Below are 17448 nucleotides of genomic sequence, written 5' to 3'. Positions count from 1 at the left end.
GTGTTGGTGAAGGTCAGCTTGCAATTGAGGGCACATGTTAATTTAGATACAAATATGAGGTTAAAACTGAATTTAGGAATGTATAGCACATTGCTAAGGCAGAGATCATTAGAGAAAATTACAGTTTCAACAATATTACTCATTACTTCATTCCCATTAGGTAATCTAATTCGTATGGGATCAATCTTTCTAAAATATTGGAATTCCGATAAGGAAAATCAAACATGATCAATTGCTCTTGTATCAAGAACCCAACCTTCTGTATTAGTAGGGCAAATCATGGTTATATGAGTCATAGAGTTACCTGAATTAGAGGACTCAACATTGGTGATATGGTTAGTCACTTGGAGACCCGTTGGTTCCTTTAGTATGGCCAAAATAGTTTTGTGTTGTTCAGCTGTGAATCCTCCTAAATTGTCTTTAACATCTTGCTCCTCATTTCCGGTGTTGGAAAAATTGATGTTGCTATTTCTATTTATAGTTAGGAGGGAAGCCATGCTTCTTGTAGCAAACATCCATATTGTGACCACTTTTGTTGCCGAATGAACACATTTTGAAACTAGTTCCTCTACCTCTAAAACCATTAAGTTGTTCCCTCTTCCTATGCCATTACTTCCATTAGGACCAAATCCTCTTCCTCTGAACCTTCCTTTGTTAGAGGTTTTAGTAGAGTTGCTAATTAGGATCTTAGGATCCTCCAATGGATCAGACAAATTCAATTGTCTTTCTTGCTGAATTAATATAGAGAAAACTTTGTTCAAAGATGGCAGTGGATCCATAAACATGATATGGGATCTCATTGCTCCATACTGCTCATTCAGGCTCTTAGGAATATGATAATATAATCATATTCTCTATAGTTTCTGACCAAAGTAGCAAGATTGGAATCACAGTGAAAAGGACAAGAGGGTATAGGTCTATATTTTTTGAGTTCTTGCCATAATCCCATTAGGTGTGTATGATATTCATTGATTGATTTGTTCCCTTGCTTTGTGTTGTATATTTCTTCTTGGAGGTCACATATCCTAAACACATTCCCTTGATAGTATCTTTCTTTTAGATCTTCCCATGCATCAAGGGTTGTGTCCTTCCAAAGAACACTTTGCAATATTGATCTATCCAAAGAGTGATTGATTCATGAGAGGGCAAGACTATTGCACCTGTCCCGAGATGCATAAGCAGGATCATCAATGATGGGTCTTGAAAGAGTGCCATCAATTAACTGAAGTTTATTCTTATACTTTAGTGCCATCAACATTTCTCTTGACCAAGAGTGATAATTGGCGCCTGTTAGAGGAGGTGTTACCAATACCGTTGCAGGGCTTTCACTAGGGTGCATATAATAAAGGTTGGAAGAGTCATTAATGGGGTTGACGATGCTAACTGGCCATCTATGAAAGAGGAGAGGTGATATGGACAGAGGTAGGAAAAAGTAAAAGAATCAGAGAATTTAGATGCAAAGATGCTCTAATACCATCTTAGAAAAACAACATTCATTGGAGAAGAAGGAGGAGAAAAGAACACGATTAAAGAATAAGAAGAGAAAAATACTTCTATCTTTTTATTGATCTTGAAATTAATTGATTACAAATCATGATTACAAATCAAAAGCCCCAAAACAATTTATAGAAAAAACCTAACTAATGTAACTAACAAATCCCAACTGATTTACTAAAAATAGAAAGATTGCAATTACAACAACTATCACAACACCAAAACCCGATAAGCCTAATAATCTGCTACATTGATTTCATTTACGATCATAAAGACAATTCATGCCCTTATCACCACCTAGATCAATTCTATCCATGAGAGTGAACTTGTGGAGAAATTGATTATGAATGAAGGTGTTAGGTTTCCCTTTCGTATAATCAGTTCAAACAAGACTAAGACTTCTACTCATGCTTTGATGCAACTCCTTTGCTTTGTTGTTTGTTGAGGATTCTACATTCATGAATTGAGCTTGCAACATTACTTTGTCTTTGTTGCAACAATCAGATTGAGAATTTTGTTTCCTGCAATACATAGAAGCAATTAATCCATGAGTATAAAGTAAATTTAATAAGAACTTATAATATTTGACATTTATATAGATTACACAAAAAATCATTTAACCTCAACTAATAAATATCCTTTTCAATTATTCTATATTTATTTTGTTGCCTTAAGTAATTTCTCTACACAACTCAATTAGTCATCTTAAAATTACCTTTTAATAGAAAGATGAGTTATAAAATAGTTTGATGGTTAGGATAAAGGAGGTTAAAAGTGAAGTCTCACCAAAGAAAATATTAACATACTAACAATTGCTGATCAAAACAAACAAAACTAATATATCAACATATTAAAATTCAAAAAAATGAATTGACTTTATGAATAATTACTATGATGAATTCTCATTCCCGTTTGTAACTAGCCAGTGTTTTGGGAATTGCATGGCTATTTCATAAAATGCAAATAGGATATACATTATTAATTCAAATATAGTACAAAATGTAAATTAAATAATCAATATAAAGTTAAATATTAGAAAAGGTGAAATTAAAAAGGACATATGTCGTTGTATAAATGAGAGTACACTGAAATATTTAACCACTTTAAAGATAATATATTTTAATTTAGCATTCACATGAGTGTTTTTTATAAGAAATTTTGTTGTCCATAAAAATAAAAGAATTAAATGGAAATGAGTTGGGAAAAAGTTAATTATTAGTCTTGAAACTATTCTCTCTTAACTCAAGGACCTTAATTTCTGATAAGATACCTAAAATCAATATTTAATTCGAAAAATTACTTACCATTATGGTTCATGTTTTCTAATTTTAATTATTTATCATTTTCCTATCTATGTATAAATTTAATAATATGAGAATCATATATTAAACCTATACTTTAATCATGCAATAAAAAAAAGAACAATTCTTTTTTGATACTTCTAAAAATATTTCTCATCATATTTTTAGGTAAGAAATTAATCTTTTCTTATTTTCATGTATTCATTCTTGTCTATTTATTTCCATCTATCATTCTTGTCTATCTAATTATTTCCATCTATCATTTTTGTCTATCTAATTATTTCCATCTACTCATTCTGGTAACCATTAACTTAAAGAAAAAGAAATAGAGCTATGAGAATATATGTGATTGAGACTCAAAACAAAAATTGTAAAAAGTGATTAGAAAAATAAAGAAATATGTTGGGCCTATTTGGGGCAAAATTTTAGTTTGATTTCATTACTTCGTCCCCTATTTATAACTGCATCTTTCGAATTTTTATTTTATGCTAGTAAATATTCATTCTTTATATAATTCATTTTATATAATTAGAACATTTTTATTATGTTTAGTGTTTTTTTTATGTTATAATTTTTTATTAGATATAATTTATTACTTGTCATTAATTAATATTTTTGTAATTGTTATCTGTAATTATATAGTTTTTTTAGTAGAAATTAAAACATGTTAATAACAAAATATGAAAAAGAAATTATATCATAGTATCTATATATATATATTTATATTTATACTACTTATAAACGGAAAACATAAAATAACTACTCATGAAGTATTATATGTTTCCCTATTTAATTTTTTATAATTCATAATTTCATGTTTATCTATACTAATACCAATAAACATAAAATAATTATCCATGAAATATTTTATATTTTCTATTTTATCTTTTATACTCTTTCTAATTCATTTTCATCTACACTAATACTAATAAACATAAAATAACTACCGAGAGAGTATTGTATTTTATGTTTCTTTATTTTATCTTTATAACTTCTAATTTCATATTTATTTATACTACTTAACAAATGTAAAACATAAAATAACCACCACAAAATGGTGTAATTTTTTATTCCCTATTTTGTCCTTATTATCTTCTTATTTTTACAAAAAAACTATATAATATTATTTTCTTATTTTGCAATCATCAATCTTCTTAAGTGTAATTAAAAAATTGATCATTACACCAAAAAAGTACTTGATATCAATCAAATAAATTCAACTGTATATTACAAATATTTAATAAATAAAAAATATATAGTCGGAAGGCATTTAGTGCCTATCACAGTGCTAATAATTATAGAGGTTAAAATCTATGCACCGACAGTTTAAAGTTTTTTACACTGTCAGCATATCATCCACCGTTGATTTGTAATAATTTTGTTTGAAAGTCAATGATAATTAACATATGAATGATGAAGATTTACTGAAAGTGTAAAAACACTTACATTATCGGTGTATACATATTAAATCCATAATTATAATGTCATTTATCTATATCTATACCACTTATAAAGCAAAAACATAAAATAACTAACTATTCATGGTGTAATTTATAGTTCCCTATTTTACCCTCCTTATTTTCTATTTTCTACCAAAAAACTATATACACAATGTTCCATTCATTCACATTATTACTTAGTTTTCAAAAACTATCATCTTTATTACTTTTTAACCACATATTTTTAGAACATTTTAAAACCTCCTATTTGAATTAATTTTAAAAAAAACTGCATGTTAGTTACTTTTTCAAAAACTACAACATTCAAAGAAATTGTTGCCTAAATTATATAATTTGCAAGAATAACACATGTTTAGTTATTGTTCTTTCCACTACATTATTTTAGGATGATATTTCTAAAAAGACAAAGCAATGCACCAAAGGTATTTATTATATGTTACACACTATTATCATTTCCCATTTTTATTATCCATTATTGTATTTCTTTTTTCTTTCAAAGAAGAGACTTAACAATAACTACATTTCATGGTAATACAATATATTCCATGAATGAATACAATAAATAAATGTTCGTCATTCTCTTTTATTTTATACTTTATGTTAATGAAGTTATGTTGTTACATTGGTTAATTGTTAAAATGTGTTGTTCATCCAAAAAGTGGAATTGTTGGAATAATACTCATTAAATCAAAAGGAGGAGGATGTTTCAATCAACATAGATAATGCATTCACATTCTACTTTGGTGTTGTAATTGTTGGTATAACAAAGAAAATATTGAATTAGTTTTTTTTGTTATGGGCCCCTTCAAAAGCTCACAAGTCCGGTGAGTCAACTGATTTTCTATAATTGGTTCCAATTGAATCTTTACTCACCCGCATTGATGTTAATGAGAACTTTGCAATTTTTACTAACTTAATTGCTACTTAATTTATCTACATTTAAGAGTGGTAAATTTTATAATTTCATCTTATCGAAATATATTTATTATTTTAGTTTTTAATATAACTCTTACATGCTTACTATTAAATAATAGAATTGAATAATTACCTCAATCAAACATGTTCAACTCCAAATTATAATAGCTAACATAAATTATTATATTTGATATTTATATCATATAAATTATACATTATAAACAATAGGACAGCGCATCATGAGAGTGTATATCAACACATTAGTAAGTATAATTGACTGCAAATGAATCATGGATTATGTCCAATTGTATATAAATTTTCACATCATTCATACATATTACATTGTATAATTTCATTTTCCCCATCTTATATTCTCATTGTTGAAATCACAAATAATAATCTTCATTTTTTCAGTGTTACTCTCTTCTCCATCAAACCTCTCTTCCTGTGTGTGGGTAGGTGCTGTTGTTGCTCTCTCTTCTTCTTGATTTCGCCGCCGATCCTTCTCCACCACCGTCTCCGGCAACCACTCCTATCTTCTTCTAATTCCTCCACTCGGTTAGGTTTCTAATCCCTTTCTTAATTATTTATTCACTGTTTTCTCTCTCTCTCTCTAGAAACCTAACCCGCACTGAATATCTCAGATTATTTATGCACTTCAATCGGATTTGTATGAACTCAATTATTCATGGGGAACAAAAAGCGAAACTCTCATGCTCCGCGTTCCAAACATTCTCCGGCGGCTTCTCCGGTGACGCAATCTGCCATCGGCGGAGCCGCCGGTGTTCCCGAATTCGATTCTTTCATGGTGGTTTCTGATCTCATCATACATAACCCTAGCACTAAGATCGAATTGTCCCCTAACACTGATGGTTCAATTTACAACTCAATCAAGCTTGAATGTGACAAAGCCCTAAAGGCTTTTCGTCGCGGTAACCACAACAGAGCGCTTAAGATGATGAAGGATTTGTGTTCCAAACATGAGGGTTCCGCTTATGCTGGGTTCACTCAGCGAGTTCAGGGCTTTGTGTTGTACAAGGTGTCCTCGATTATGAACGACCCGGCTGTGAAGCAGCGGCATTTGAGGAATGCTGTTGATTCGGCAAGGAGAGCCACTGAGCTATCGCCGAAGTCAATTGAGTTTTCGATGTTTTATGGTAATTTGTTATTGGAGGCTGCGACTGAGGCAAAAGATTATGAGGAGGTTGTGCAGGAGTGTGAGAGGGCACTCGCGGTTGAGAACCCTAACGATCCTGTGAAGGAGAGTTTGCAGGATGAGAGCGAGCATAAATCGTCGACTATGGAGTCACGGATAGCATATGTGCAAAATGAGTTGAGGCAGCTGATTCAGAAGTCGAATATAGCATCACTATCGACTTGGATGAAGACTTTGGGTAATGGTGAGGAGAGGTTTCGGTTGATTCCATTAAGGAGGCCCGTGGAGGATCCAATGGAGATGAGGTTGGTTCAGAATAGAAGGCCAAATGAGATTAAGAAGGTGTCCAAGACACCAGAAGAAAGAAGAAAAGAAATTGAAGTTCGAGTGGCTGCTGCGAGGCTGTTGCAGCAGAAGTCAGAGTCGCCTCAATCTCCTAATGAAGCAGATAGGGAGGAGAGGTCATTGGACTCCTCATCAGGATCTGGTCATAGAATCGGTGATAGGCGTAAGTATGGGAATGCGAGAAAGAACGGATCTACTGATGAAAGTAGGAATTGGGTGCACTCATATTGGAATTCAGCGAGTATGGAAATGAAGAAGGAGTTGCTTAGGATTAGAGTGAGTGATCTCAAGTCGCATTTTGGGTCTTCAAAGGATACCTTGCCAAGAGATGTTTTATCAGAAGCTTTGTCCTATGCCGAGTCCAGTAAAACATGGAAATTCTGGCTTTGCTCTGAGTGTGATGAGAAATTTTCTAACCCGGAATCTCACAGGCAGCATGTTATGAAGGAACACATGCGGAATCTCTTTCCAAAGATGCAGAGTCTTTTGCCCCAAAATGTTGACAATGAATGGATTGAGATGATTCTAAACTGCTCTTGGAAGCCTCTGGATGTCTCAGCTGCAATTAGAATGCTTGTCAATAAATCAAAATTCAATGTCTCTCCATTCACCGAGGATTCATACTTCGGGCCTCATACCCAGAAATACCCTCATGCTCAGAACTATAATGACTGTTTTAAAGATGCAAGTGATTCTTTCCATGAGAAGGGAAGCTTGGGGTATAGTCTTCACAATGGTACAACAAAAGGCAGTGACAACTGTAAAATTGCAGGAAGTGATATTACAGAAGGTGTTGAAGATCAAGGATCTAAAGCCTACCCTTTTGCAGATAGTTGGCCAGTATCTGATGACTCTGAGCGTGCAAAACTTCTGGAGAAAATTCATGCAGTATTTGAGATGCTTATCAGGCACAAATTTCTTGCTTCTAGTCATCTTAACAAGGTCATACAATTTACTATGGGTGAGATACAGGGTCTTGCTGCGGGTTCTCTACTTTTAAACCGCGGTGTTGATCAAACACCAATGTGCATATGCTTTCTGGGAGTTTCACAGCTCAAGAAAATTCTCCAATTTCTGCAGGAACTTTCTCATGCTTGTGGGTTGGGTAGATATCCTGACAAAAGTACTGATCCCATGAATGATTCACACGATATCAATGAAGTTCCTGAGATCAAAGAGAAAATTGTTCTCAGTGGAGATTCGTCATGTCTCCTTCTGGATGAGTGTTTACTGCCAACACAAGTCACTTCTGGTACAACTCAGGGGTCTGTCTTGGATGATGTGACTGCCCCAGGTTCTCCTGATGGTATTTCACACAATAACGATGCTTTATTATCCTGGATATTTTCAAGTTCACCTATTGGAGATCAATTAACATCATGGATGCGGACAAAAGAAGATAAAAAGAATCAGGGAAAAGAAATTGTTGAGTTTCTCGAGAAGGAGTTTTTACAGCTACAAGGCCTATGTGAGAAGAAGTTTGAGCGTATAAGTTATGAGGAAGCACTTCAGACAGTAGAGGATCTTTGTCTTGAAGAAGGTAAAAAGAGGGAACATGGTGGTGAATTTGTACAGCGAAGCTATGAGTCTGTTTTAAGAAAGCGAAGAGAAGAGCTCACTGAGAGTGAAAATGATGTGACATATGTAAGCAATAGGTTTGAGTTGGATGCTATATCAAATGTTCTGCAAGAAGCTGAAGCTGTGAATGTTAACCAATTTGGCTGTGGGGAAACTTATGCGGGTGTGAATTCTCAATTATGTGACTTGGAATCTGGTGAAAATGGATGGAGAATGAAGGACTACTTGCATCAAATGGATGGTTGTATAGAAATTGCTATTCAGAAACTGAAAGAGCAGTTATCTATTGAGGTCAGTTGTTGACTATTGTCACATGTCTAAGATTCAGCAAGGATGACCTTTTGCCTTGATATTCTAACATACTTTATTTGCTTTGCAGCTTAGTAAACTTGATGCACGAATCATAAAAAATGTTACAGACATGCAGCAAATGGAACTAAAGCTTGGGCCTGTTTATGCCTATGATTATCGAGCAATATTATTGCCTCTGATGAAGTCATACCTGAGGGTATGTATTGAAACTGCTGAACAATGTGTTGTTGCCCCCACTTTCACTTAACTACATGTTCCTTTGTTTTAATATTTTAGGCGGTTTTGGAAGATTTGGCTGAGAAAGATGCAACGGAGAAGTCTGATGCTGCACGAGAAGCATTTTTGGCAGAACTTGCTCTTGATTCCGAGAAGGGTGTTAAAGGGGGAAGTGAGAACACAAGACATATGGAGAAGACTAAAGATAATAAGAAGAAGAATAAAGATCACAGAAAAACAAGAGGTTCAAAGGTGTTCATCATGCATGTTGAATTTATTCACTCATTAGACCATAGTCTTATGACAACTTACTAAACTTTCTATCTTTTTCAGGCTACAAGTGCTCATGGTCAGCTCTTGCTTAGAGATACAATTCCCGAGTGAGTATATTTTTCTATTTTCTTACGGGATGTTCATTTTTTTAAAATTATTTAGTCTTTTAGAGACACATTGACTTTTCTCAGAGCAGAAGTGTTTTTGATGTACTTTTCTGCTGCAGTTCCAATCCAGTTGCACCTAACAGTTACTTTCAAGATATTGTTGTTACCATGAATGGTGATGCCATGGAACATCAGGAAGAGGAATTTAGACGTAAAATTGAGCTAGAAGAGGAGAAAAAACTTGAAGAAACATTGGAATTTCAGCGAAGGATAGAAAATGAAGTCAAACAGAAGCACCTCGCTGAGCAACAAAAGAAATCATCTGGCACCTATTTAAAGGAAGTGGTGGACAAACTTCAGGATGTCCAGTTGGAGGCAGTTGCTCATGGTCCAGATGTGCAGGAACATTTTAGACCACATACACGGGTATGGATCTCTTTTATGTGTTTCTCCTACTATATGTAAGGGGACATAATTTTTTTGTTAATGATTAAGTTACTTCTAAAGATAATACTTTATGGATAAGAAGCAAATATTGCAGGAAACACACTTTTAAATTTGCACATTTTTTCAGGAGCAGTTGGTAAAGGAGAATGGGTTCCCAATCAATCTGGATATTATGCTTATCACCCCAGAAAATGGTTCTTTGGAGCCAGCTAAATCTTCAACTGATTCAACTGCCCAAAAGATTGGTTATTTGCATCAGTCAAAGGTTAAACAAGGTTGGTGATAATCATTTTTAAGGTCTCTCAAAATGCAGCATTTATTTATTCTGCGTTTGTGAATCATCATTTTCTGTGCTCTGTGGCAGATCTGTCTAATGGAGTTATTTCAGAGAATGGTCTTCAGTTGTCTGATAGGCGTCAAGGCAAAAGGCATAAACGACATAAGAATTCTGCCAGAATTGTTGATGAAAAGTTTGAACCAGTTGCGTCGGAAAGGGAGAATACCGAGAATACTCACACCGATTATCATTTAAGAGAGCAAGTTAAATCTCATAACAATCAAGATGCTAACAATGGTTAGTTTTAACCTTGCCCGAAGACTCTTCCCTTTAATGCCAGTTCAAATTAGTTCTTATCTAATTATGTTATTTTATTGGGATGTATTTTACTCATAGTTCTTAATAAATATTTTTTTATTCACTTGTCTTCTCTCTGCTAGTTTATGGCTTTATATATGTTTGGCTTACAAAAGCATACATGAATGCACAAAATTTGAAGAGGCTTTGATGACTCATGACGGTTTTTCTTGTTATGATCATTAGACATTTTATTTACTATTTAAGCTTTAGTTGCTTATCATCCATTTTCCAATGGTAGAACTGTGAGTTTAACATCTTCACTCAAACATATATTTAACCTTTTGCCAGCCCTAGAAAACATCCCAATCTTTTCATGTGAATGTGTACCATGTAGTTAGTTGACCACATCTAGTGGAACTAAGATTTGGTTGCTGTTTCTGGTTGTTCTCTGTCATCTTTGTTTTACCCTTTTATTCCAATAGTTAGATATTTTGCTTATTAAAAAAATACTCCCTGATTAATTGGCAATTATGTCATAACTGAAATATTATTTTTGTATATAAAGTTGGATTAGTTTCTTGTTTACAAAATGCACTTTCTTTCTATGTTCTCTGTTTCATCTCTGTCACCTGGATTATTTGGCGGTTCAGTTATATTCTATTAGAATTACCTATACCTGGGTTTATATTGTAATTGTCTTATACGGTATGGGGAATTGATTGCCAAATTTGGCTAAGAATAATGATCATTAATGGCCCTTATGTATTATCATTATTATTTTTGATATTATCTAAAGGTCTTATTTGATATGATAGAATGGGATAATGGTGTGAATTATATCTTCTCTGATAATGCTGATATAGATAGAGGTTTTTCTTCCTCAAGCTATTTTTCCTATTAGAAAGAAGTTTCTGGTCAAAAGATACTTATGTACTGTTTAGCTAGATTCTAAATCAGATATGATCGTGTTTAAAAACTCATTAGCCTTACTTGTGCTTCTTTTTTGTAATAATTATGTCAATTTGGAAGTTGAAAATGGTTTGTTGATGCAAAAAACTTATTTCAGTTTGTGACCTCAGTTGAAGTAATTTATAATTCTCTTTTTAATAAAATATATCTTTTGATTGTATTTTCTACAATATGAAATATTAATTTCCTGATGCTTGGATGTACCATTAGTGTGGGAAAACAATGGATCCATGGCGTTGAAAGAGTTGAAAATGAAAGATGAGGAGGAAAGATTCCAAGCTGATCTTAAGAGAGCTGTACGCCAAAGTTTGGGTATGATTTTTGCACTCCCTAAATATGTAGACTAGTTCATATTCTCTTATGCATCTAATGTGTTTTCTTATACTCATGAAATCCAGTTAACTGTAAATGACTCGAAGAAGGAAATGAGTTGTTTGGTAGTAGATTTTTCTGAATTTTTTTTATTCTGTATCCTGGGCTTGTTGCTTTCTGTTCTAAATTTAAAGCTGTGGAAATCAATACCTTACAGTGGACTAGTTAGTATTTGCACTTGGTCCAAGTACTAGGATATGGCCAGCATCCTATTTGGAATTTACTTCATTTACAACATGATGGATACATTCAGGTTCCTGACAAGTTAACATAGCATTAGAAGTTCTAGTATCTGGTCCAGTAATTAGGAGTTCAACTCCTGTTGCCTGTGCTTTTATGGATTAAATTAAATTTAAGTGTAAGGTAAGGCATGCTAGTGCATCGTCCAAATTTTATCCCAAAGGTTCTTGTGTGATGGGTTGACGGGTTCTGTCAAGATATAAAACCATCGTCAAGTCTCTACTTAACTGCATAAGCTTTTGGGATAGTTATTTGACAATATCTATGATATGGGGAATCGATTTGATAATTAGATTTGCATATCATTTGGTACAACAACAACAACCAAACCTTTATCCTACTAGGTGGGGTCGGCTACATGGATCGAACGATACCATAATGCTCTATCATAAATAGTTGCATTTATGACATAGAGTAATACCATTTGCTCTCATTGATGGTGTTTCATAGGTCCACTATTTGTTGTTGGTCTAAATGTTGGAACTGCATTTGCTATTTATAATTTTATCTACAATAAGTCAATAACTTTTTTAACGCTTTATGTGCTTTTGGAGGATTTAGTGACCACTTTCCATTCCTTTCCTTTCTTTTGCATTCTAGTACAGGCATTTATTTTATATTGGCTACAAGGAAGTTTGTCGTGGCATAAACTGTCCACTAAATCCTGACAGCCATGCATGCAATTGTTTTTTGTTTGCATTAAATTAGCTGTAATAATTTGTATCTTATGTGTTCACTTCCTCAGAGAGTAATGCAAACTTTAGTGAATCCCTAACCTTGTAAGGTTCTTCTTATCAGACACATATCAAGCACATGGCAAAGTGCCTCCAGTTTCTGGTTTAAGATTGTTGGAGAGAGCTTCCTCACAAGTAGATAGTTCTGGTTTTGTACTAGAGGAAGCCCCAACCGAGGATGTGAATGGAGCTACTTTGCTTGGTACTGGTCTGAAGAATGAAGCGGGTGAATATAATTGTTTTCTCAATGTTATTATACAGGTAGGTCTTCTGAAAGCCAATTTTTCAATGTTATTGAATCAGTTGGTTCACTTCCGCCTTGTTGGTGTATTATTCATAACCTGAAACAATTTCTTATCTCTGTATGAGCTCAGTCATTGTGGCATATAAGACGCTTTCGGGAGGAGTTTCTTGGCATATCAAGATCAGAGCACGATCATGTGGGTAACCCCTGTGTTGTCTGTGCATTGTATGAAATTTTTTCCGCACTGAACCTTGCATCAAAAGATCCAAGGAGAGAAGCTGTTGCACCTACTTCCCTACGAGTGGCTCTAAGCAACTTATATCCAGATAGTAACTTCTTCCAAGAGGTAACTTCACTGACAGAATAGAAATAAAGATATTTCTTCTGTGAACAATGGGATTAATGTACTGATATTTAACAGCTTCAGATGAATGATGCTTCTGAGATACTGGCAGTGGTATTTGACTGCCTTCATCGATCTTTTACTCGTAGTTCAAGTGTTTCTGATGCAGAATCGGTGGAAAGCAACTGCTTGGGATCTTGGGATTGTGCATACAGTAATTGCATTGCACATTCTCTTTTTGGAATGAACATTTTTGAACAAATGAACTGCTACAATTGTGGTCTTGAGTCCAGACATTTGAAGTATACTTCTTTCTTTCACAATATAAATGCGAATGCCATCCGGACAATGAAGGTATCTTTAAGAAGGACTTATTTTTTTAAACATTCAACAGTTTATGGAGTTCTGATTTTTGCTGTTGACAACCAATTATGCTCGATCCTTTCTTCATTTTCCAGGATATGTGTACTGAAACTAAAAGCTCTTTTGATGAGCTTTTGAATCTTGTGGAGATGAACCATCAGTTAGCTTGTGATCTAGAAGTTGGTGGCTGTGGCAAGCTCAATTACATCCATCACTTTCTTTCAACTGCACCCCACGTTTTTATGACAGGTGCCTCAATTATTTCGTGCTGAGTGTTTACTTTCTCACTCCTTTTTACACTTTTTATTTTGTCTTTTTCTTACATGTTTGGTGTTTGCAGTTCTAGGTTGGCAAAATACTTGTGAGAGTGTTGATGATATAAAAGCTACACTGGCAGCCTTGAACACCAAGATAGATATCAGTGTCCTTTATCGTGGTTTAGATCCTAAAAGCACCCACAGCTTGGTTTCAGTGGTAAGTATTTGAATGACAATATGTAAGGAATGTTAATATTTTAAATGCAATATAAGCATTTCCTAATTACAAATTATATTTTGAATGTTGGTTTTTACCCCAATTTAAAATGAAGCTGTTTGAAAATATGAAGCAATTTTTTTGGGGGTGGGGGAGCTGGAAGCAGCTTTACTTCATATTTGTTTCCTAATTAAAATTTTCACTTAATTAGCTTCAATTGAAGTCTTGAAAGGACTGTTCCGGACAGTGAAAAAGTTCACTTATCTACTACTTAAAACAAACATGGAAGACCAAGTAAAAACTTACAGATAAGTAATCTTCTTTTATCATGCCCCCTCCATATAATAGAGATTCGGCGACTGTCTAAAACAATCTTTACCTTTTCTTTGGGCTTAGGGCCGACTATGTATATAGCATCAAGCATGTATAGGCAGATTTTAAATGAACATGATTTATGATAGAACATTATGATATTGTTCGATCCATGCCCACCTAGTGGGATCAAGGCCTGTTTGTTGTTGGATCCTGTCCTCTCCCCCTCTTTTTCACTCCATTATTCTGTTTTTTATTACATGGTTAAGTGGCATTTTACTCCCTTTTCATATTCATACCATGTGGTGTTAGATCTAACATATTTGGAATGTGTACTTTGTTCAATGATGCAGTGGAATCCCGATTTTCTTCTCCAATAATGCTGTAATTTTGTTGTTTAAACTTTTAGGTTTGCTACTATGGTCAACATTATCATTGTTTTGCTTATAGTCATGACCATCGACAATGGATAATGTATGATGACAAGACTGTCAAGGTGAGTTGAATCCTTGAACAGATAAATATATCATGCTTTGTTGTTCTTGCTTTGCTTAAATTTTTCTTTCATGACCAGGTAATTGGTGGATGGGCAGATGTTCTTACAATGTGTGAAAGAGGGCATCTGCAACCTCAGGTTCTTTTTTATGAAGCTGGAAACTAGTTTCTGGTGGAGTTGATAACATCATTCGTCGACTGAAGAATGTTGAGTTTTGCATAGTTTGGCATCCAACTTGTGGCCCTGTTTATGCTGGTGCGTTTCTAGTCACACTGAAGTAATTTAGGCAAATAAAGCTGCAAGTTTCTGTGATGTCAACAAGTTTTGACATTGCCTCAGGTTGGGATATATAGCATTTCAAATTTGTGCTACAATTCAGGGTATTAGTAGGAACAACAGGTTCTCCAGGAGAAATGAGAATGATGACGAAAGCATTTTGTCTAACTGGATGACTTGAAGAGCCCAAAGACTGATGTTTGGTACATAGCATTGCTCATCATAATTGGTTGTTTTTTATATCACATCCGTTTCTTGAATCCATCCAATAAGCAGGTTTTGGTATTGCTAGAAGCACCAGCAATGCGCGAATTATATTAGGCTGCTTTATGATGAAATTAATTCCCCATTATTGTAGGGAACGCACAGCTTTTTTTAGATGGAAAATTATTCTGCTGCCGTCCCCACAAAAGAAAAAGGGAAAACACATTAGAGAGAATCTGTATAAGCTTATATACAATTAGATTTGTCAAAATGGCAGCTTGTTGCTACTATGGCTGAAAAAGGAGTGTGTCCTTTACTGAGATCTACTGGACAACTTTTCTCCCTTTCATGATACCTATGATGGAACAAGCTGCATGCCAGGATTTGTGTATATGACTGGAGCTCCCTTCCCTTCGATCCAATATCACTGTACTTTGTTCTTATTTACTTCCTTCACCTTATTTTATTTTAATTAGTATATGAGTTGTATCAATGAATCAAATTATTGTTGTAGATGGTAACTGTAGCTTTGAGTGAGGAAAAATTTGGGAGGTTTTGGCACAATTTTGTCCTTCACATTTTGGGTATAGTGGCAACTGAGATGGATTGTTATTATACTTCAGTTTTCTATATAGTAGTGATATATTGTCTATTGCAGCATCTCAATTTTTATTCTTCTTACGTTCCCTCCATGTTTTTATATTTTGCATGGAGGGAATGCTTTTGCTGTAGGTTGAGCTTCATGTAAATATTTCATTTTTACCAATTAAATGTTTTGGAGATTACCTTTGTCCGTTCTATTCTGTAGGTTATATTGTGTAACAGTATTTTTGAGAGGTTGAGTTTTTTATTATCTCCCATCTATTAAGGTAAATTTATTCTTCGACTAATTTTAAATCTTTCATCAAATGTATGAGAATACTGTGAATGTTTTATTGGTTGGTGTATAATCAAAATGGGAAAGGCGGAATAAGAAAGCTTTATAGTATTATTGTCTACATATTTTTGTTAGAAGCTTTATAGTATTGTCTACTAACTTAGAAATTCAAATATCTACTCACTTTTTTTAATTCACTTAGTGATTTTTGCCAGTTATTTTATCACTTTCATATGCTTGTAGATATCATAAAGATGACTTGAAATTAAATGAAGAAAGGCAAACAATACACTTTTTTCAAGACTTTTTACAACTAGCTTACTAAATTTTACCCAAGACTCACTAGATGACTACAAGAAATTCATCCAAATGTTTAAAAGTATATTCTTTGTAATAGATATCCTAAAACAATTTTAGAAACCTAACTCAACTTATGTGATGATTAAGTTCTAATTGTCATTAAAATAATTAAGTCTAATAATGAGTTAAATTAAAATAATTAAGTTCTAATTGTCATTTTCTTAGTTATAAAATTATTGAGTTAAATTAACAAAATTAAAGTTCAAATTGTCATTTTGTTTTATCAACTATTTATGTGCTTAGGAAGGAGAGAGAAAAATAATGCAAATTACTAAAAGAAGCTCTAGTTTTTTTTACAGACACAAATATCATGTTAAAAATGTCCCATTATTTGGTTTCGCATTATCTTAGTATGAAAAATAAAATATGTACGATACTAACAAAGCATTAAAGCCAAGTCATATGCAAAACAACTAACATTCCAAAAATCAACTATTTATGTGCTTAGGAATGAGAGAAAGATAATGCAAATTACAAAAATAAGCTCTAGTTTTTTTGACAAACACGAATATCGCGCTAAAAATATTCTATTTACTTCAGTCTTTAGGGTCTGCATTTGGTTTGGCGTTATCCTAGTATGAAAAATAAAATACGTATGATACTTCTAGTCTATGAGAACAAGGTATTAAAGCTAAGTAATGTACAAAACAAAAAACATTCCAAAATTAAACTATGTATGTGATTAGGAAGGAAAGAGAAAGATAATGCAAAATACTAAAATAAGCTCTAGTTTTTTTTTATAGACACAAATATTACGTTGAAAATGTCTCATTTACTTCAGTAAGGGTTTGCCTTTGGTTTGGCGTTATCTTAATATGAAAAATAAAATATGTATGATACTAACACTATACGAGAACAAGGTACTAAAGCCAAGATTACACAACAAACATTCCAAAAATGATATAGGAGAAAAAACAAGTCCTACAAAAACTTTCTACAACTCCCAAAGGGTCAAATCCCAAAATTAGAACCTTCCCTCATCACTATTGAAAGAACCAAATCC

The 17448-nt window shown here is 33.5% G+C and overlaps 1 protein-coding gene across 5 annotated transcripts; it reads left to right on the top strand.

Moving 5' to 3' along the window:
• Positions 5549 to 15860, top strand: LOC109362190. Of its 5 annotated transcripts, none has more exons than XR_002109377.1 (16): positions 5550 to 8540; positions 8629 to 8757; positions 8838 to 9029; positions 9111 to 9157; positions 9277 to 9583; positions 9732 to 9879; positions 9966 to 10178; positions 11361 to 11462; positions 12561 to 12757; positions 12871 to 13086; positions 13162 to 13437; positions 13542 to 13695; positions 13787 to 13920; positions 14642 to 14728; positions 14807 to 14983; positions 15068 to 15860. XR_002109377.1 is itself a non-coding variant. In XM_019607812.1 (16 exons), the coding sequence occupies exons 2-16, from the start codon at positions 5859 to 5861 to the stop codon at positions 14891 to 14893; spliced, it is 4971 nt and encodes a 1656-aa protein (XP_019463357.1). In that variant the 5' UTR covers positions 5550 to 5728; positions 5815 to 5858; the 3' UTR covers positions 14894 to 15860. The 5 variants fall into 5 exon arrangements, 4 of the variants coding, with proteins under 4 accessions (XP_019463360.1, XP_019463357.1, XP_019463356.1 ...); XM_019607812.1 differs by having other exon boundaries at positions 5550 to 5728; positions 5815 to 8540; positions 14807 to 15860; XM_019607815.1 differs by having other exon boundaries at positions 5549 to 8540; positions 13793 to 13920; positions 14807 to 15860.

Source organism: Lupinus angustifolius, chromosome LG12, assembly GCF_001865875.1.
Source record: "Lupinus angustifolius cultivar Tanjil chromosome LG12, LupAngTanjil_v1.0, whole genome shotgun sequence".
NCBI classification, from domain to species: Eukaryota; Viridiplantae; Streptophyta; class Magnoliopsida; order Fabales; family Fabaceae; genus Lupinus; species Lupinus angustifolius.
The sequence above is the reverse complement of the archived record's forward strand: the minus strand, read 5'-3'. Positions and strand labels throughout refer to the sequence as shown.